At 36.4% G+C, this 18,738-nt stretch overlaps 8 protein-coding genes and 1 non-coding gene across 10 annotated transcripts; 5 read left to right on the top strand and 4 right to left on the bottom strand.

Annotated features, from left to right (window-relative positions):
• Nucleotides 1–5: 5 nt before the first annotated feature.
• On the bottom strand, nucleotides 6–839 carry LOC100640099 (ubiquitin-conjugating enzyme E2 N-like). The gene is made up of 4 exons (XM_019999869.1): nucleotides 766–839; nucleotides 617–718; nucleotides 420–564; nucleotides 6–235 (listed from the first exon to the last, which is right to left on the bottom strand). Exons 1-4 carry the CDS (start codon nucleotides 793–795, stop codon nucleotides 6–8), a joined length of 507 nt encoding a protein of 168 aa, XP_019855428.1. The 5' UTR covers nucleotides 796–839.
• LOC100639972 (elongator complex protein 4-like) lies at nucleotides 816–3,459 on the top strand. The gene is made up of 10 exons (XM_003383001.2): nucleotides 816–981; nucleotides 1,034–1,069; nucleotides 1,115–1,236; nucleotides 1,355–1,492; nucleotides 1,537–1,649; nucleotides 1,808–1,913; nucleotides 1,954–2,115; nucleotides 2,166–2,274; nucleotides 3,130–3,236; nucleotides 3,282–3,459. Exons 1-10 carry the CDS (start codon nucleotides 855–857, stop codon nucleotides 3,384–3,386), a joined length of 1,125 nt encoding a protein of 374 aa, XP_003383049.1. The 5' UTR covers nucleotides 816–854; the 3' UTR covers nucleotides 3,387–3,459.
• Nucleotides 1,681–1,762, top strand: Trnas-aga (transfer RNA serine (anticodon AGA)). Its single transcript has one exon. It is a non-coding gene; the product is annotated as a tRNA-Ser (tRNA).
• Nucleotides 3,340–4,822, bottom strand: LOC100639845 (G/T mismatch-specific thymine DNA glycosylase-like). Its single transcript, XM_011408036.2, has 7 exons — nucleotides 4,613–4,822; nucleotides 4,500–4,569; nucleotides 4,309–4,441; nucleotides 4,176–4,258; nucleotides 4,011–4,084; nucleotides 3,739–3,967; nucleotides 3,340–3,690 (listed from the first exon to the last, which is right to left on the bottom strand). The coding sequence occupies exons 1-7, from the start codon at nucleotides 4,793–4,795 to the stop codon at nucleotides 3,461–3,463; spliced, it is 1,002 nt and encodes a 333-aa protein (XP_011406338.2). The 5' UTR covers nucleotides 4,796–4,822; the 3' UTR covers nucleotides 3,340–3,460.
• Nucleotides 4,823–4,958: 136 nt separating this feature from the next.
• LOC100632732 (ubiquitin-conjugating enzyme E2 H-like) lies at nucleotides 4,959–7,093 on the top strand. Its single transcript, XM_003382946.3, has 7 exons — nucleotides 4,959–5,296; nucleotides 5,613–5,689; nucleotides 5,767–5,841; nucleotides 5,896–5,935; nucleotides 5,981–6,033; nucleotides 6,242–6,370; nucleotides 6,813–7,093. The coding sequence occupies exons 1-7, from the start codon at nucleotides 5,244–5,246 to the stop codon at nucleotides 6,929–6,931; spliced, it is 546 nt and encodes a 181-aa protein (XP_003382994.1). The 5' UTR covers nucleotides 4,959–5,243; the 3' UTR covers nucleotides 6,932–7,093.
• On the bottom strand, nucleotides 7,059–8,770 carry LOC100632606 (S-adenosylmethionine mitochondrial carrier protein-like). The gene is made up of 8 exons (XM_003382945.2): nucleotides 8,545–8,770; nucleotides 8,316–8,472; nucleotides 8,152–8,261; nucleotides 7,963–8,067; nucleotides 7,805–7,897; nucleotides 7,619–7,753; nucleotides 7,458–7,531; nucleotides 7,059–7,412 (listed from the first exon to the last, which is right to left on the bottom strand). The coding sequence occupies exons 1-8, from the start codon at nucleotides 8,605–8,607 to the stop codon at nucleotides 7,286–7,288; spliced, it is 864 nt and encodes a 287-aa protein (XP_003382993.1). The 5' UTR covers nucleotides 8,608–8,770; the 3' UTR covers nucleotides 7,059–7,285.
• Nucleotides 8,771–8,863: 93 nt separating this feature from the next.
• Nucleotides 8,864–10,952, top strand: LOC100632860 (uncharacterized). Of its 2 annotated transcripts, XM_003382947.2 has the most exons (9): nucleotides 8,895–9,045; nucleotides 9,090–9,141; nucleotides 9,199–9,328; nucleotides 9,434–9,581; nucleotides 9,692–10,133; nucleotides 10,185–10,233; nucleotides 10,280–10,409; nucleotides 10,468–10,615; nucleotides 10,708–10,952. In XM_003382947.2, exons 5-9 carry the CDS (start codon nucleotides 10,026–10,028, stop codon nucleotides 10,873–10,875), a joined length of 603 nt encoding a protein of 200 aa, XP_003382995.1. In that variant the 5' UTR covers nucleotides 8,895–9,045; nucleotides 9,090–9,141; nucleotides 9,199–9,328; nucleotides 9,434–9,581; nucleotides 9,692–10,025; the 3' UTR covers nucleotides 10,876–10,952. The 2 variants fall into 2 exon arrangements, with proteins under 2 accessions (XP_019855409.1, XP_003382995.1); XM_019999850.1 differs by lacking the exons at nucleotides 10,185–10,233; nucleotides 10,280–10,409; nucleotides 10,468–10,615; nucleotides 10,708–10,952 and having other exon boundaries at nucleotides 8,864–9,045; nucleotides 9,692–9,977.
• Nucleotides 10,953–10,998: 46 nt separating this feature from the next.
• LOC100639717 (helicase ARIP4-like) lies at nucleotides 10,999–17,411 on the top strand. The gene is made up of 20 exons (XM_019999817.1): nucleotides 10,999–11,439; nucleotides 11,549–11,707; nucleotides 11,755–11,875; nucleotides 11,984–12,100; nucleotides 12,193–12,336; nucleotides 12,704–12,863; nucleotides 12,928–13,026; nucleotides 13,083–13,197; nucleotides 13,520–13,682; nucleotides 14,001–14,065; nucleotides 14,126–14,375; nucleotides 14,497–14,616; nucleotides 14,666–14,784; nucleotides 15,020–15,153; nucleotides 15,203–15,302; nucleotides 15,357–15,452; nucleotides 15,514–15,623; nucleotides 15,826–15,899; nucleotides 15,956–16,060; nucleotides 16,109–17,411. The coding sequence occupies exons 1-20, from the start codon at nucleotides 11,048–11,050 to the stop codon at nucleotides 17,276–17,278; spliced, it is 3,813 nt and encodes a 1,270-aa protein (XP_019855376.1). The 5' UTR covers nucleotides 10,999–11,047; the 3' UTR covers nucleotides 17,279–17,411.
• Nucleotides 17,364–18,708, bottom strand: LOC100632478 (microfibril-associated glycoprotein 4-like). The gene is made up of 3 exons (XM_003382944.3): nucleotides 18,229–18,708; nucleotides 18,089–18,177; nucleotides 17,364–18,046 (listed from the first exon to the last, which is right to left on the bottom strand). Exons 1-3 carry the CDS (start codon nucleotides 18,458–18,460, stop codon nucleotides 17,495–17,497), a joined length of 873 nt encoding a protein of 290 aa, XP_003382992.1. The 5' UTR covers nucleotides 18,461–18,708; the 3' UTR covers nucleotides 17,364–17,494.
• Between the last annotated feature and the right edge of the window lie 30 nt (nucleotides 18,709–18,738).

The raw sequence follows: 18,738 nt of genomic DNA, 5'->3' as shown, positions 1-18,738 counted from the left end.
ATTCTTTAGCTAAAATTATTGAAGAGAAGACAGAAACGGGTAAAATATAAAAGAGATGTAAAGATAAAATACATGTACAAAAAACTCTCTTCACCTGTTTGTATAGCTAAGTGCTCATTAGTCTTCCATGCATCTGCTACATCATTAGCTAGTGGGTCATCAGGATTGGGTGCACTAAGTAAAGCTTGTATTGATAATAATACCGTACGTATCTGGAGCGCTGGGCTCCACTTGTCTACAAAAACAAACGTAACATAAACATAATACTTTATTTATTTATTTATTTAAAGGATTGTATATAGCACAAACACAAAAAAAATAAAAAACATGGCAAATAAGTAAGATTGGTGGAGCTATATGATTAAACTAATCAAGTTAGGAAAGAGGTTCAATATGATCATTCTCATTTCAATCGTTACCTTTTAAAATGTCAAGACATATTCTTCCTAGCTTGTCAATGTTTGGATGATATATTTTCGTCATAAATCTAACTTTGGGTGGGGCCATTGGGTACTCCTCAGGAAGAAATAGTTCTAATTTAAACGTACCACCCTCAAAAGGAGACTATTGTGATTATACATAATGAGATAACAAATTTTAAAATGAGAAATTTTACATCTTTTGGTCCAGCAACCACCACGTGGAAATATCTCGCGTTCTGTTCATCTGGAGTCGCATTAATCCCCTGAACAGGATCTGTCAATAGTCTTTGAGTCTCCTAGCGTATAAAAATCCATCAAAAACTCAAGTAGCAAGTCATTTTACCTTTAAAATCCGCTTGGGAAGACCAGCCATTTTTATTCAGAGAGGATATACGGATAAAGAAATCCAGGGCAGTATCCGGGGAATTCAATATGGCTACCAGTTTTAGGAAAAGAGCGCATAGCTCTAAAATTCATCCTCTTGGAACTAGACCATCAATACAGAATGCATCCTTATTATTAGTGTCTACTGGTGTTCCATCAATGGATGCACTATTAGGTACTGTAATTGAGTTATTATTCTCTAGAAATTAATTATTTTAAATTTTTAGGTGGTGGTATGAGTGTTGGAAGCATAATGCTAGTTGGTAAGGATTATTGCAGATTTACTGTTGTTTTAATGATAAAAGTAGAAGAGGATATCAATGAGAGTTATTCCCGTGTTATTTTCAAATACTACATTGCTGAAGGAGTAATGTGTGGCCACTCGCTCCTCCTGTCTAGTGCCAGTGAAAAACCTACAGATTTACTAAACGTGAGGCCTTTAAATGCATAATGGCTGCTTTTATTACTAATATTTTAATTTTTGCCATAATTTGCATCAGTAGTTTTAACTTGATTTTAATGTCACTAAGATAATTGAACATCATTAGGATCTGCCTGGTCCAGTGCAAGAAGACAGTAATGAGGTGGCAGCTAATTTAATGAAAGATACTATTGTTGAAGAAGATGATGGTGACTCTGAAGAAATGAAAATTGCATGGCGTTATCAAAGTCTCCCTAAAGTGAAGGTAGTGAAAAAAATGGCAACTTTAATATGTTACAAGAGGCTCAGTCATCTTTTAGTAATAAATTTGGACATCGCTTTGATTTGACATCCAAAATGGAAGCAGAAAGATTGGATCCTGTTAAAATTTCAGTGGCAGAGTTCGTGGACACTCGGATTAGGTACGGATCAAAAACTATGCATTAACAAGTAGCAGTGGTGGCCGAGTGGTTAAGGCGATTGACTAGAAATCAATTGGGGTCTCCCCGCGTAGGTTCGAATCCTACCCACTGCGCTTTTTTTTTCTTTTTTTATGAACACTTCAATCTTTTTTTTCTAGAACATCTGCAGCAATGTATTCCACCTTGTTACAGTCAATAAGAAAAGAACTTAGTCATAATATTTTTTCCAATAGTGATCCAGCTGATTCACACAATGAGCAAAAGGTGTTAGTGTTTTAATATTATTTTAAAATAATCCATAAAGACCATCCTTCGTATAGCCATCCAGTCAATAGGATCACCATTATGGCTTGAAGATGCTAACTCTGACTCCCTTGCCCTAACACAGTTTCTTCATTCGCTGAGATGTCTTCTACACACAGCCAATGCAGTTGCCATGATTACAATTCCAACACATCTGTTTCAAGTTAGTATTTTCAAAGTTTTACCCAGATTATTCATTGGATTTTCTTACAGAATCCTTCATATGTGAGGAGAGTGGAGAGACTCTGTGATTGTGTGGTTAGACTAGAGTCTTTTGCAGGATCAGATAAAGAGCATAATCCACTTTTTAAAGAATATCATGGTAAATGTTTTGTACATTTTTTTCCAAAAAGTAGCTCCAAAATCACCCAAAATTTTTATTACTTTTTCTGATACATATTGATGCCCTTATGCTCTGTAGAAAAGTTGAGCTGATTCCGACTTCAATTTTTTTAAGTTACGGCCATTTTAAGAAAACGCCAAAATTCTGAAAAATACTCAAGGCTATAACCCATGGTATTTTCCAAAAAATGGCTCTAAAATCACCCCAAATTTTTATTACATTTTTTGATACATATTGATGCCCTTATGCTGTGTAGAAAGTTTGAGCTGATTCCGACTTCAATTTTTAAAGTTACGGCCATTTTAAGAAAACACCAAAATTCTGAAAAATACCCAAGGCTATAGCCCATGGTTTTTTTCAAAAATGGCTCCGAAATCACCCCAAATTTTTATTACATTTTTTGATACATATTGATGCCCTTATGCTGTGTAGAAAGTTTGAGCTGATTCTGACTTCTATTTTTCAAGTTACGGCCATTTTAAGAAAACACCAAAATTCTGAAAAATACCCAAGGCTATAGCCCATGGTTTTTTCCAAAAAATGGCTCCAAAATCACCCAAAATTTTTATTACAATTTCTGATGCATATTGATGTCCTTATGCCATGTAGCAAGTTCAAGCTGATTCTGACTTTAATTTTTCAAGTTATCGTCAATTTTTAAAGTAGTCAATTTTTGGAAAAAAGCAAAGGCTATAACAGCCCATGTTTTTTTTTCTGAAAAATGGCTCCAAAATTACCCCAAATTTTATTATATTTTTTGATACATATTGATGTCCTTATGCTGTGTAGAAAGATTGCACTGATTCCAAATAATTTGAACACAGCTAATTTTAGGATTATTTCATTTCGTGAAATTGCCAACACTAAAATCCTTGACTTGTCATTATCCTGAGACGCTTGACTTGGCATTTAAATTAAAAAGAAAGAAATTTGTGATTGAGGTATGAACAGATTAAAACATTATCATTGCTGTTATAACCAAATAGAAGCTTCACATTCCACCCGAGCTGTCAGACACAGTTGCACGTCCACAAGAAGACGACAGTCAATTCAAAAACAAATCAATTAAGAGCAAAAGAATTGATTTTTAAATGAACTAAAATAAACAATAATTAATCATTATTATTATTATTACCACTAATAACTAGGTTGACTGATGACGTATTTATTTATTAGTTGAGTGACTCCCTGATGTAAGAGGACACTCTGCATTATAAAAGGAGACTCCTCCTGATACACTAGTAGTATCATTATTGGCAGTGGCTATAGTGGCATTACCAGCTAACTGATTCTTGTAATCACTACCAGTATTATGTTTAGCAACTGTGCCATCTGGTAGCAGTGGTCCTACTAATAATTTGTTTTCATCTGTGGCTTTACCAGTAATTCCTTGTACTACAGCAATACAAACACTTGATAACCAAACCATAAGAATAAACTTACCTGGCTCTGATGTAATCCCTGGGGTTGCCATGGAAACGGTTGTCACAGCAACCGAAGCAGAGGGAATGGCCTGCAGTTGTTGGTAAGAAGAGTCTAGCGTGCAAACTCGACCTTTCTCTAGTTTGAGACGGTCTCTTAGTTGCTTTAGTTCGTGGAAAAACTTTAACTTGTCAACTCGACGAGGATGAGAAGCAGCTCTACCTGACGTGGAGGGCATTACATACACCACCTAAGAGGAACATAAGCTTTCTCCCTCTCTCTCTTTCTCTTACTGTCTCTGTCCCTGGTAGGGGATCAGGCTGGATACCAACTTGACATTTCTTTCCTGAAAATATTTCATATATACCTTTTTTGAAGAAAAACAAAGAGATTATAATATCCAAGAGCACATTATGAACTCTTGATAATATTACATAAACAAATAAATTCATTTATACCTTTTCCATTAAAACAAGCAACTAATGGCTTGAGCTCTTTCATCCTATCTATCATTACCAGTGACCACTCCTTAATCTCCTTCCTAAAAAACAACCCCATTCAATTATTGTATGTTAGCAATTATAAGTATACCTAGAAAGCTCATTACTGCTTCTAGTAGTCCGTGGAACGATATTAGTGAATCCAATGCCATACAGCAAGCATTCAGCATCTTCTTTATATCCCATCTTACGAGGGATTAGCCCAGACTCATACATACAGGGCCCTTTAATGTAAATAAATAAACAATGATAATAATGATAAATAGAATAATAATGACGTACAGAAGTGATTATTCGAATTACAGTAATGGTGACCCAAGTGAGCAGACAAAAGGCCGGGATTTATTCCAATCTAAAGTAAATGTAAATATTTGTGTCTCAATGAGTTATTTTACAAAAACAATGTCGAGGTCAGGCTGGAGGTGGTCAGGGAGCAATAGCTGCATTATTTCTTCTTCTGTTCTACCGCCAAATCTCGAGTCGAGGGCTTTCTTGGGCTTTTTCTTCTTTGGGGATTCCTCCACTCCCTCTCCTTTGACTTTCTCCTCCTCTAGCTTTCTTTTCTCAGCTGTGGCCATGTTTTGAAATAAGAAAGAAACAATTTTATTTCTTTAATTAGAAGTTTTAAGGCAGAAAACTTAATTAAATTTTACGGTAAAATTTAATTTTCAAAATTTTGGCCACACCCACTAATTTGTTTAAATAGACCGGATACGGTAAACAGCTGAGGTCGCTTATTACGTCAGTTTGTTTACTAGATGATCTGAACAGCAAGGACGCGAAGCAACTCTACTTTTTTGAGCCAGAGAGACGGCCAGTAGTGAATATTTATACTGAAAGGTATTACTCATAAGGCGACTACAGAAAGGCCCTGAATAGTTGTTTAACGTCACGAAGAATCAAAAAGGGGGTACTGCGGTACTATTTTAATTTCAGTTGGACTGTAACTGAAAGTCAATTCATACAAAAGTTTTACAAAGGGACAAAGAGAGAGGGGGAACGAGAGTCTGAGTGACAGTGAGAAAGATGTCCTCTCCAGCGGCTGGTAAGAGAAGAATGGACACTGATGTTGTCAAATTGTGAGTCAGTAACAGAGAAAGAGAATACATGTATTGACATTCATACATTATTGGCTTTGAAAGGGACCATGTAGACTGTACTTGTACATGTATAATTACTGTATTGTACATTTATTCTGTGGGAATCCTTTGTGCTTGTACAAAGAGGAAGCAGTAATGTTACACAACCAACAACATAATATCTCATCTCTTTCTCTCTCTCTTTCCTTATAATGCTGACAGTGCCATACCTTTGTTTGTAATTGGAATGCTAATATATACTATTCTGTCATAATTACTACCATAATACCGTCTCTCCCCTTACTCCTCCCTATAGAGTGGAGAGCAAACACGAGGTCACAATACTTGGAGGCTTAAACGAGTTTGTGGTGAAGTTCTACGGACCATCAGGAAGTTAGTCTTGTACAACAAGAATGCACACGCTTATTATCATGATGTATGTTACTAATTACCTCCTAATTTATTTTTAGCACCTTACGAAAAGGGAGTATGGAAGGTAAGAGTAGACCTACCTGACAAATATCCCTTCAAGTCACCTTCAATAGGTATACATACAGTCATACACTATACAATTCTTTTATTTTTGAGATCGTTTTTAGGTTTTATCAACAAGATATTTCATCCAAATATTGACGAAGCGTAAGAACTTTTTAATTTTTTATCTTCTTTCTATTACAATATTAGATCTGGTACTGTTTGCTTGGATGTCATCAATCAGGCCTGGACTGCTTTATATGGTACACACAGAAAAATATTCTTTGATAAATACATGCACAACAACAGCCTCCTTTGTCATGTATAATATACATCAGTCCAACTAATATAAACAATGGTTTGAACTGTATGTACCATAAACCTCCCATTATTATCGATCATAGTGTTTGAATCCCAATACAAAATCCATTAACTGACTACTTCATGTTGGTTCTCATCATTCTTTTTTAGATTTAACTAATATATTTGACTCTTTTCTGCCTCAATTATTATCATATCCTAATCCCGTGGATCCTCTTAACGGCGATGCTGCTGCTCTATTTCTTCATAAACCCGAAGACTATAAGAAGAAGATCTGTGGTAAGAGATGGGCTGAGAGTGGGTGAGATTATGAAGGTGGTAGTGGGTGTTATAATCACTTGCTTAGTTGTTGACATGTACTAATAAGCTATGATAAAAATATGCTTGTTATCTCTTCCAAGCGACACATTCTTTGCATATTTCTCCTCGTCAATTGATGATGTAGAGATTACAGTGTAGCCACAATTACTCAGCAAGGCAGCTACTATTCAAATCACATTATTGTTGTTAGCAATTCAAATTTTGGAAAGACATAGCCTTGTGGCTAAGAATTGCTACATAGTCCTTGGCTACCCAATCCTATTCTAATTTAATTTCCTGATATGGCTACTGCATGTGTACTATAGTGTGGTGTCCTTATATGTTTGCTGCTGTACAGTTTATGTAACAAAACAAAACAAGGTTATAATGGAGTTATAATAATTACACGCATCTTTTTCAGAATATATTAACAAATACGCAACTGAGGATGTGTTAAGAGAACAAGGGGGAGATAGTTCAAGTGATGATGGGGAGACGAGTGATTTGTCAGAAGACGAGGCACAAGACATGGAATTATAGTAGCATCATTATTATTGAAATACAGGCGCAGTTGATTTTCAAAATATTAAAATTATCCTCATAATTATTATTATATACACATGCATACACGGACGTGTATACATTATTATAATTAAAAGTAAAAAAGTTTTTTAATCGTAAATCTTTTAATAATGGCATGAAGCTACGACGAGTGATGATAATGTAATTTTTATCAGAATGATAATTAAGACTGTTCCTGTTTTGTTATTTTTGATAGCTGAATTGCAATATTGATAATGAATTTTTAAAATGAATATTGTTGATTCATGCACATTCATAGATAGGGAGAGGCAGATGAAGGGAGGTAGAGAGGGATGGACAAGATATTCAAGATCAGCTAGCCTTGGGAGGTCCATTGTACCAGTGGTAAAGAATGTACTTGCTCTTTTCATAAGCACCGAGAAACACAAACCCGCCAATACCTATCCAAGTCACTCTCGGGGTAAAACCAGCAAAGAGCCTGCAGAATTGAAGAACAATGAAGTACTAGAATCATCTCCTGTACCCTCTTATTCCTTCCTCTCTTCCTATTGAAAGTACAAGCCGATAGATAGAGATACTAACCTCTTTGCTGTCTTTCTACAGAGAGGAAAACAAGCATAATAAGAAATAGAAATGATATTAGAGTAAAGTGATAATATTACAATAACGTCATTCATTGTTGACCTTTGCCAGCATGATTCTTGTTTTAGCAACATCCAATGGAGTAGTAACTGAAGCAGCAACGCTACCAGCTAGAGCACCACAGACTGCACCTTGCCATGGCAACACTGGAGACTCTTGAGAAACACTCCAACAATGCTATAAAGAAAAATAGAGAGAGATATGTCATTATAGAAAAAAACAAAATACTTTAAAGTACTCCCAGAGTGGATATTGTATAAAGGAGAAAGGAACATCCCTGATGACAGTTGACCAATAGCCCCTATATAATCCTAAAATACCCTATTATCAAGAGTATATGCTATTATCAATAATGCTAGATTAGTAATGTTTCTAGCTATTCATACTTCAGTTGCTAGTGTTTGTCTAATGATCTGTGATGACTTTAGCATTTTGTTTGTTTGCATTCTTTGTTTTACTATTTCAAATGGGACACGGACCAGAAGAGATACCTAAATAAATAAATAAAAATTTAATAATTGTGGTCAATTATTTCAACAGCTGTGGTTTGGACTTTGGACATAAAAAATTTTTACCATTTCTCCAATTGATGCAGCCGCCATGTGTACAAATGGTGACTGTGATAATCCCAAATAGCGACTAGAAAAGTGCTTGACAATCTCATATGTACAAAAGAAAGTTGCAGCTACACAAAATATAACAATTAATTTTTTCCTTTAATTGACAAGCTAGTCCTTACCAGAAGGAGCTGAGCTGACAGCAGCTGGTAAAATACCAGAATAAATATTCCTGAAACCTCCAGAGGCTAAAAACCCTCTCTTACTCTGTAACCTGGTCTTAATGGTGTCTAGTGGAAACAGCACAATATCACCAGTCGTGCCGGCTATGCCCCCTGACTTAAAATGAGAGAGAATATAAAAAGGAAAAAACAAAAGAAAATTAATACAATTATCTAAGAGAGTTCTTACCATTAAAGGCAGAAGAAACTGATTAAATACATCACCAGCCTTAGCTTCTGTTGCCATTTTCATTATAAGGCTTAATTAACTAGCCACACCTCTTTAGCTCTGCAGATCTGCAGAGGCTGTCAGCTTGAGCATCAGTCAGGCCTTTTTCCTCAGCTCTCAGCTTCTCAGCCCACCATTTGCAGCTGCACCACATTTATATTGTAGTTTGTTTTTGTTTGGCTCATTTATTTTAATGTTCCTTCAACTTCCTTGTTCACAAACATGATACAATCAATATTCATTATCAGCTTATAAGGTTAGTTCATATACAGTACACATCATGCATCATGTGATAAACTGAGCTGATCAAGTTAGAGATAGTAACCTAGTAAGAAAAACTCAGAAAAAATTTTCTAAAGAAAGATGAAGACTAATCTGCTTTTGCTTGTGTTTGCCACTGTAACACTGTGTGTGTATGGACAGCCAGCTCCCCCTGTAATCTCTGAAAGTTTCACCACTCATGTAAGTAGATTATTCCTCCACTAATATCACTACTGTCTATGTAGTTCAGAGCAGAGACAAAGAAGTCAAAAACTGTTGAGAGCATCTATTATGTTGGTAAGGAGAGAAAGAATGGAAATATATAATGTATCATTTTATGTATGTATATAATAGGTGAGGTATACAGTGATTTTGCTGAGAAAAAATATAAGGGACTTGTGACAACAGTACAACAGGATAAGCTAAAAAAACATGATTGGACTTTGGACTTGTACAAAACCAAAGAGACCTACTCCTTTGAATGGTAAAGGGAGAAAATAATGGAAAAATAAATAATACTTTGCATGTTAATAGGGATGGTAAAGGGAGAAAATAATGGAAAAATAAATAATACTTTGCATGTTAATAGGGAAGGTGAGGATCCAACTCCTACAGGACCATGCAGGAAACAAACCAACTCTGGTGTAATGGAAGCAGTGTGGGCCTGGACAAGAACCACAAAATATAATGAGACTATAACATATGATAATCATCACATTGACATCTTCACAACTTTTGTAATTGCAACATTTTAGCTACATGCATTGAGTAATGGGAGAGAGAGAGATAGACAGAAGACTAATGAGATTTGGTGCATGCATAAAAATGAAATATTTTTTCTTTGCAGGATAATGAGACTGAGATTGCTATTGGTGTAGATCGGGAAAAGAAGAACATACCATACTTTACTTCGCAGCGTCTTGGAGATTTCTACGTCATTTATTATTATCATGAGTTTGATCCTACTGCTCCTCCGGCCCATACATTCACTGTCCCTGGTGAATGTGATAGGAAAGCACCAAAGACTCCTTTTATTAAGCATTAACAATGGACTAGCTGTTATATGCATAGTTGCTGTATGCTGTGCTAAATTTTTTTTGCAATATGAGCCCCACCCTCATAATCATATAAAACCACACCCAAATAGCCAGCAAAGCTAAAGACGAGGCTAAAGCCTAAACATGAAGACTAACCTGCTTTTGCTTGTGTTTGCCACTATAGCACTCTGTGTGTATGGATACCCTGCTTCTCCAGCTCCCCCTGTAATCTCTGAAACTTTCTCTACTCGGGTAAAGTATTACTAATCTAGTCTACTATGCTTTTACACTTCATATTTGCAGTACAGAACAGTGTGTACAAAGTCGGGAGAGTTCTTTAATAATGAAATTGGTAATGACACTGAGTCTCATTATTGCTTTCAGTGATTGTACAATAGGTGAAATCCACAGTGACATTGCTGCAAAGAAATATCTTGAAAAGGTTGCATCAGATCAAGTACACATGCCACCAAAATACCTTTGGTTGTTACAGCTGTACAATATCAATCAAACCTATATCATTCAATGGTATAACTGATGGAAAAAAACAAAATTTAATATCTTGTAACTTGTCTTGTATGTATAGGCAAGGTCTGGATCCTAAACCTAATGCCCCATGCAATAATGAGTCTAGCAATGGCGTGATGAACCCAGTGTGGGCCTGGACAAGGAATACAACTTATAACAATACCATGAAGGAGGACAATCATCTCATTGATGTCTTCACTACTATTGTAATTTTGTAATATTAAAATCAGAAAGAAAGAGGGCAAGAGAGCCGGTGTGTTATTTATTTCATTCATAATTTACTATTCTTTTATTGCAGAATGATCAAGGTACTGAATTTGCTATTGGTGTAGCTCAGGACAAGCCGAACATTCCATACTTTAAGTCACAGCGTATATCTGTTTTCAATTGTGTTTTTTATTATTATAGTTTTGACCCTACTCCTCCTCCAGCCAGTGTATTCACTGTCTTTAGTGAATGTAGTTAAGAACATTTTATGGTTGCTTTTTTGTTGTGAGCCCCTCTATCATTTAATTTTCTTAATTCAATTTTTATCCAAAATTATTTTTAAAGCTATAAAAACTTTCGGGCGTGGTCAACTTTCAGCCACACCCACAATAAACATAGTCACGTGTTCTTTTACCGCCAATCCCTGAGCTATGGAGAACCGAGTGGAGAGAAGTAGTCTAGATATTGAAGAAGAGGGATACATAGAGAATGAGGAGGAGGAAGAAGATGGAGAAGAAGAATGTGATGAGTCTGAATCAGAGGAAGAGCAGAAAGGAGGAGAAGTGTGTCCCGATAATGGCCAAAAGAAGAGAAAGAGGAAAAGGAAGTCCACCAAACAGCCTGGACATCGTAGAAACATAAAATCCAAATATGAGAGTATTGAAGATTTCAACCCAGAGGCACTTATGGCCCAGACCGAAGAGCTTGAGCGTATTAAACGACTTGAACAGCTACAGAACCAATTGGACGATCAGTCGCTTGAGCAGTCATGTGACCAGGATAACCTCTTGGAGAGGAAATCACCAAGTAATGAGGTAGAAAGGTACGTATTATTATATATGGTTTCATTTCTTATCCTGCTACTATTTTTAACCTACTTTATGCCTCACTTATTGTGTTACTATTTATAGCATACTTTATTCTAATTATAGCCCACCGGTAGTTATGGTTGACCTGACGGGTGACGATGATGATGATGAGATAAAGGAGCCAGCCTCTTCCTCCTCCTCCTCCTCAGTAAATGGGGACATGGTTATTCTAGAAGACATCAGCTCAGCCAAAAAGCCAAGACGAGTCTCTGAGATACACAAGTGAGTGTTACCATGGCAACCGTTGCTATGTGACCTTACCTTATAAGGAAGTACGAGGTGGCCGAGAGACGGGAGGACGGGCAGGTCCTGATTAACGTGGGGCATCCTTCAGGTGAGGGAGACGTGTTTTTAGTCCCTCAAATAACTGCCATTATCAAGCCACATCAAGTAAGAAGAAGAGAATCTTATTACTTTTATTGTTTATTATTTTGTTATTATTATTATTGTTAATGTTTATTATTGTTATTGTTGTTGTTTTTGTTTTTGTTGCTTTAGGTTGGTGGGATCAGGTTTATGTATGATAATATCATAGAGTCACTTGAACACTATAAATCATCGACGGGTTTTGGTTGCATATTAGCACATGCTATGGGCCTCGGGAAAACTTTACAAGTAAGTGCATGTATTGTGCATGTACATGTAACGTAAATATACATGTTTGTGTGCGGAATTGGTTGTGTATTTGTGTGTTATTTTTTATTTAGGTCATTGGATTTATTGATATATTTTTACGCGTTACATCAGCCCAGCGTGTCTTGTGTGTTGTGCCAGTTAATACACTCCAAAACTGGTCAAACGAGTTTGATAAGTGGCTACCGGTTAAGAGTGATAGTGACCATGATACTAAGGTAAACTTTACTATGGTGTATCAGAAAATATAATAAAAACTGGGAGTGATTTAGAGCCAAAACGTAAAGCATGAACATGTATAGCCCATTGTATTTTCAGAAATTGGCAAAATTCTTTAACTGGCCATAATATCCACCTAAGGGGTTTCCGACAAGATTTAGCTAAATTTTGTCAAAAATGGCTAGGAGGGAACTCTCCATTTTTTCATAAAGTTTGAGCTGATTCCAATAAAAATTGGGTTTTTAATGAATTTCCAAAAAGCATGCACTACCTGGTGCAGTGCTTGTCAGCTCTGTTTAGCTCACTTACCACACTTTGTAGGACATCCCCTTAATCGTTTATTCATATAATTACATTTATTTTTAGGTTGTTCCACGTAATTTTACTCTGTTCATGTTAACCGAGAGCATCAGGTCAATGGAGAGTCGATATGACATCATCTCTCGCTGGTACAGAATGGGCGGAGTCTTACTAATGGGATACGAAATGTTTCGCCTTCTCTCATTGTCAATTCCTTCCATTGGAGGTAAGGGAAGAGTCTGTTTTACCATTTATCTCTCCCCCTCCCCCCTCCCTCTCTCTCTACTTAGGTAATAAAATGGCTGTGAAGAGAAAGAAAAAGGTAAAGAGTGTTGGTCCAACTATGATAGATCTTGATGAAACTGAGAGAGAAATGGACATATTGATTGGTTAGTCACACCACATGACTTTGTCTTTTATTATTATTATTATTACTACATTTTAGAGATACAGCAAGCTTTGTGTAATCCTGGTCCGGACATGATAGTCTGTGACGAAGGCCACAGAATTAAAAACGACTCAACGAACATTTCTCAAGCTCTGAAAAGAGTCAAGACCAGGTTAGACACTACCTATATATTCAGGCCTGATTAAAAATGTTACCCAAAATTAATGACTCAAGCCTGATATCAGTACTGGAGTATACAGGCCTGTTGACTATCATTGCTGAATCAGAGAAGTTAGTCTGGCCTGATCCAGTATAGATTCTTATCATGCTTGTACCGTGGCTGAACCCATGATTGCGTCAGGACTGATTGCCCAAAATCCATGATTCATGCCTGATATCAGGCCTGATCAATGTGATTATATTTGGCTGTGTACATGTACATGTGTATAGTGAGCATCACTTTCATCTCTTCTTTCTCTCCCTCTCCTCACTAGACGGCGCATTGTAATGACTGGGTATCCACTCCAGAACAATCTGCTCGAGTACTGGTGTATGGTGGATTTTGTGCGTCCGATGTATCTTGGGACTAAGGCGGAGTTTATGGATTTATTTGAGAGACCGATCAGCAATGGACAGTGTATTGATAGCACTCTCAAAGTGAGTCTTAATAATGGAATCAATGGATACAGTATAAGTAGTTTTTAGGGGATTGTATTTCGCAAAATCTATAAAATTTTTGATTCACAGATTTTAATTTTGCAAATTCTGCCATGTGCCATGCGGATACTGTATTAAATTGATTTTTGCTGATTTCATTTTGATAAATCAGGAAGGAATCTGTGATATCCGCAAAATTTGCAACCCTAAAAAAACCCGCTTATATGGCATTACCTATTGTATGTTTTGATTTGAGTTTGTTTTATGGATGTTGATTATTGATATGATCCTTTCAAGTAAGTATATTTTTTTATTTAGGATGTTCAGTTAATGAAATTCCGTTCTCACGTCCTTCACGAGCTTCTAAAAGGATTTGTCTTGAGGTAGGCGTGGCAGCTGCTTTATCATGTATTTAATATGTTATCGTTTGTATTTTGTTGTAGGCGCGGTCATGATGTCCTACGAGAAATCCTCCCTCCGAAATTTGAACAAGTTTTATTATTACGTCTCTCTCATGTCCAGCAGACTCTGTATGACCTTAATGTGACCAGTAACCAGAGCAGCACCAGTAGCACTAGTGCTTCTATGGAGGCCATTAATAAAGCCTTCAACCTTCCTTCCATTCCTCTACCTATTCCTGTCAGTAGTAGCAGTACTTTAGGGCCTCTTAAAGCCTTTGCTGTTTGTACAAAGGTAATATTAATGATATAATACTAACTATAATCTTAATGATAATAATCTTAGTAACTAACCTTAATTTTTTAACTATAATGTTACCTTTATTATTATTATTATTATTATTATTATTAATTAGATATGGAATCATCCTGATATTTATTATGATCAATCGGTCAATCAGAAGTCAAGCACTAATGAAAGACTTTTCGACGAAGATGGTCTCCCTCAATCAATCACACAGTGTAACTTGGAATGGGTATGGAATTATGAATAAATCTCATTCCCATACTGTCTCGTTCCAACAGCCTCACACTTCGCTGCCCGAGTATCAGACTGGGGTCCTGGAGAACAGTCCTAAAATGACAGTCTTGAGTTTATTGGTAGACCTCTCTGTTGCTGCTGGGGACAAGATCCTTATTTTCAGGTTATTATTATTATTATTTATATTATTGACTTATTCTTTAACATAATAATAATAATTCTTTTTTCTACATCTAAGTGTATGTCTTTTCATAATATTAATTTTTTATTATTATTATTATAAAACGATACCTATTAGCAACAAATCCAACAAATAAACAAATTTAACCCTGTTATTTATTTAAATTTAAATGTTTGTATAACTAAACTAGTATATTTCTTTCTCCACACTCCACCAGTCAGAGTCTCCCCACTCTGTCCTTTATTGAAAAGCTTCTCTCTTCTCGTTATATGCCAGTCCCTTCCTCCATCACTCCTGAAGGCTCCTACCTCACTTCTGATCAACCCTGGGTCAAAGGAAAGAATTTCTATAGTGAGTTGGTTCCGGTCCCTGTTGCCATGGCAACGGTTTGTGTTTCTAGGGCTTGATGGTAGTACAGGTAGTGTTGAACGGGATCGTCTGATTGGTCAGTTTAATTCGCCTAGCAACCAAGCAACGTGGGCTTTCTTGCTATCAACAAAGTACAAGAGAGAGTTTATTAATATTATTATTGTTGTTGTTGTTGATGATGCTAGGGCTGGTTGTTTGGGCATTAATTTAGTTGGAGCAAATCGTGTGATTGTTGTTGATGTGTCTTGGAACCCTTGCTATGACTCACAAGCCGTTTGCAGGTGAGGAAAAAGAAGACATACTGTATCATTTATTTATTATTTATTTTATTCCTTATTTTAGAGTGTATAGATATGGACAAGTAAAGCCATGTTATATATATAGACTAGTGACAGATCTTTCAATGGAGAAGAGAATGTACGACAGACAAGTGACTAAACAAAGCATGGCAGGTCAGACAATCTCACATGATAGTCAAAAGTGGATATTTTACTGCCTTTATTATTTAATTTTTAAATTTTACGGTTTACACGTGAGCTACTATGAATTAATATAACTAGCAAAAAATTGACTGGTTTTTAATTTTATTTTTTTCATTTATTATAAAATTAAAGTTACCTTAAAATATATTCCACTTTTATGGTATATTTATAGATCGTGTTGTTGATGAGTTGAATCCTGAGAGACATTTCACTGCAAATGAGATATTTTCATTATTAGCTCCAATGGTACTGTTGCTATACTGTACATGATGAAGTATATTTTTATTTATTTTTTGTTACAGACTGATGATACGCCATATATGGATCTCTCTGTTCACTCTGATGAGTTTAATTATGATTTTGTGTTAGCAAGTTTATTAAAGAGTCACAGTAAATGGCTAACAAAAGTAATCAGTATTATTAATTTTATTTATTTATTTATTTATCTGATACAGCTGCCATTCAAACACGAATCACTGTTGCTTGACAGTGAAGAAAGACTCTCAGATGTTGAGAAGTACGTGGCTATGAAAGGATTTCAACAGCAGCTAATGGCAATGAGAAGAGTACCTACTCCAGCCGTCCCAATTCATGCTCACCTACAGCATCAGCAAGCAACCATCAATACACAACAAATTCCTGTTCAACAAAATATTCAAGTTCCTGTACAACAGCAAAGTGTTATAACACAGAGAGAAGGCAGTGCTGATGGGCCCAGCAAGGAAGTTGAGGTCATTTGTCTCGATTCGGACTCAGACTCAGAATTTGATAATTTAGTTCCAACAAATGAAGTATCAAAATTGGGACTGCCTGTTGCTGTACCTCCAATGATTGTTAGGCCATTACATACTGCTGGAGCTCCTCAACAACAAAATGAAGGAGCTACATGTAGTCAATTAGCACAAAATGCAGCAATGTCTTCCTTACCTTCTGCTAGTGTTCAACCCTCTCAGTTTTTAACTATTATCCCACCACAGGAACAGACTAAAGAGGATGACACACTTTCACAATACCTATCTACTGGCAGCATGTTACCACCAGTGACTGAGATACAAGCCAGTTTTCAAAATGAAGCTAGCACTTTTTCCATCCAACCTGTTCAAAATGCAGCACCTCTTCAAGTTGAAGAAGCAAATCAAGACCAGCACACGCCCTCAGAAGCAGCTGTGGCACAAGCACTGGCTGGTTTTATACAGTTTCAGCGACAATTATGCAAATCATTCAACACAACAAAAGATGGGCAATCGTCATCTACAGATATCATAAATACACTCACTAATACTCTACATCAGGTACAAAAACAATCCTTACCCTCCACCCCTCAAGCAATAGCCACTCCCACTTTAACCACACCCATCACAACACTAGACCCACTTGTATCAAGTAGTCCTTCCATCAGTCAGATTGGTTCAGTACCACTAGCTAGTGTTGATAGTGATATTCATTCATATATCAGTACTCTACATCAGCATACTCCTTTTACTTCAGCTCGTAAGGCAGCCATTGTTGCTCCAATAAGCCACCGCCCACCTGCAATTAGCAGCTCTGTGGTTACTACTGTTAACACTGAAGGAAATTCCATTCATAGTTCAACTTCGTTGTCAACAGAGACTCAGTTGAAATAGGTACATGTGAATTTTGTGATATAATATTGTATTTGTTATAATCCTTAATGTATATTTTGATATCAGCAGCAGCAGTGCAGTTGAATTTGCATTGTGTAATTAAGACGAAATACAATAAAACTTAACAGCAGTACATATTATTGGAATCATGTATGTTTATACTTATTCAAATGTTGAGTATGAACCGTAAAGTTCAGAATGTTAATTGTAATTTGATTACTTTCTTGTCTTCATTTCTGAGAATTTATAAGAATAATAATTATTCCTCCAGTGGTACCAGGTGAGTCCCTGTATATACACCACTCCACCAGTGAGGTATGGACCATTGAGATTAGCCCAGTCACAATCGTTATACCACCAACCTCCTTGGTGAGCGATAGCACATGAACCAATGTTATTATCATTATCGACATCTCTTGTGCTGAACATCTGATTGTTGTGATGATCGTGGAAGGTTAAACTGTCCCCAGCAGTACCAGAGTATCCACCTACTGATAGTGTATAGTATGTACTGCTGTCAGCAACACTGAATGTAGAATAAGTAGCATAAGCTGTGTTATTATCAAAGTCTCCCAGGTCCACTCTTAGTGCGTTTGATCCTTCTTTAGTGAGACGATGAATCTTGCTCAATCCTAACCAAAACTCACCAGTAAGATCACCAAACCCATTCTCATAGTCAGTCCAGTATAGAAAGAAATCAACAGATCCATCTTGTCTCCTCTGAAATACGGTCCATCCACCACCATCAGTCTCCATATCACAGTATACCTAACAGCGCTAAATAATTATAGTTAAGTTGTAGTTGCTAACTTCAAATGGAGTCCCTCCATCAGGATTGACAGTATATACTCCACTAGTTAAGCTACCTGCTTGATACCAACTCTGACAGTCCTTCAACTCTATACATCATTATCTGTAATTCAAATTCAATCCATCATACAGTTGCTTACTTGGGCATGAGCTAGGAGGAGCAGTAGTACACGATATGTATCTAGTGAATCCACCACTCAATGGAAAAGAGAAGTTCTTTTCATTGTTAGTGGGTGTGCAGCAGTAAGTCTCGTGCAGTGATGGAGCCCTCTGCTCAAGCAGCTGGTTATATTCATTGAGGCAATCAGAGCATATCACTCTTCCAATAAGAAAGAGAGAAACAGACAGATTTAAGATTCCAGCAACCTTCATGGCCCTGAGTCTGTTTCCTTCAAAAAGCTATAAAAATAATAGATCTAGTTGAGTTGGTACATATATACTTTAAAGATTTTAATGTGTTTGTTTTTGTCATGCCTCTTTCCTCCATTCCTCATTAATGCGATAAAGTTATAATTAATAAGTTTCCTCATTCTTTGCAAATGCCACCATGCAGACAGCCAATTTAATGCATTTCTTTTTTGAAGTTGTTTTTGACACCTTGTTAACACTTTGAGGTGTTAACAAGCTGAGACAGGAAGGTAAAAATTTAA

The sequence above is a fragment of the Amphimedon queenslandica genome, unplaced genomic scaffold (genome assembly GCF_000090795.2).
Source record: "Amphimedon queenslandica unplaced genomic scaffold, v1.1 AMPQUscaffold_13516, whole genome shotgun sequence".
In the NCBI taxonomy this organism is placed as follows: domain Eukaryota; kingdom Metazoa; phylum Porifera; class Demospongiae; order Haplosclerida; family Niphatidae; genus Amphimedon; species Amphimedon queenslandica.
This window is presented reverse-complemented; position numbering and strand designations above follow the sequence as displayed.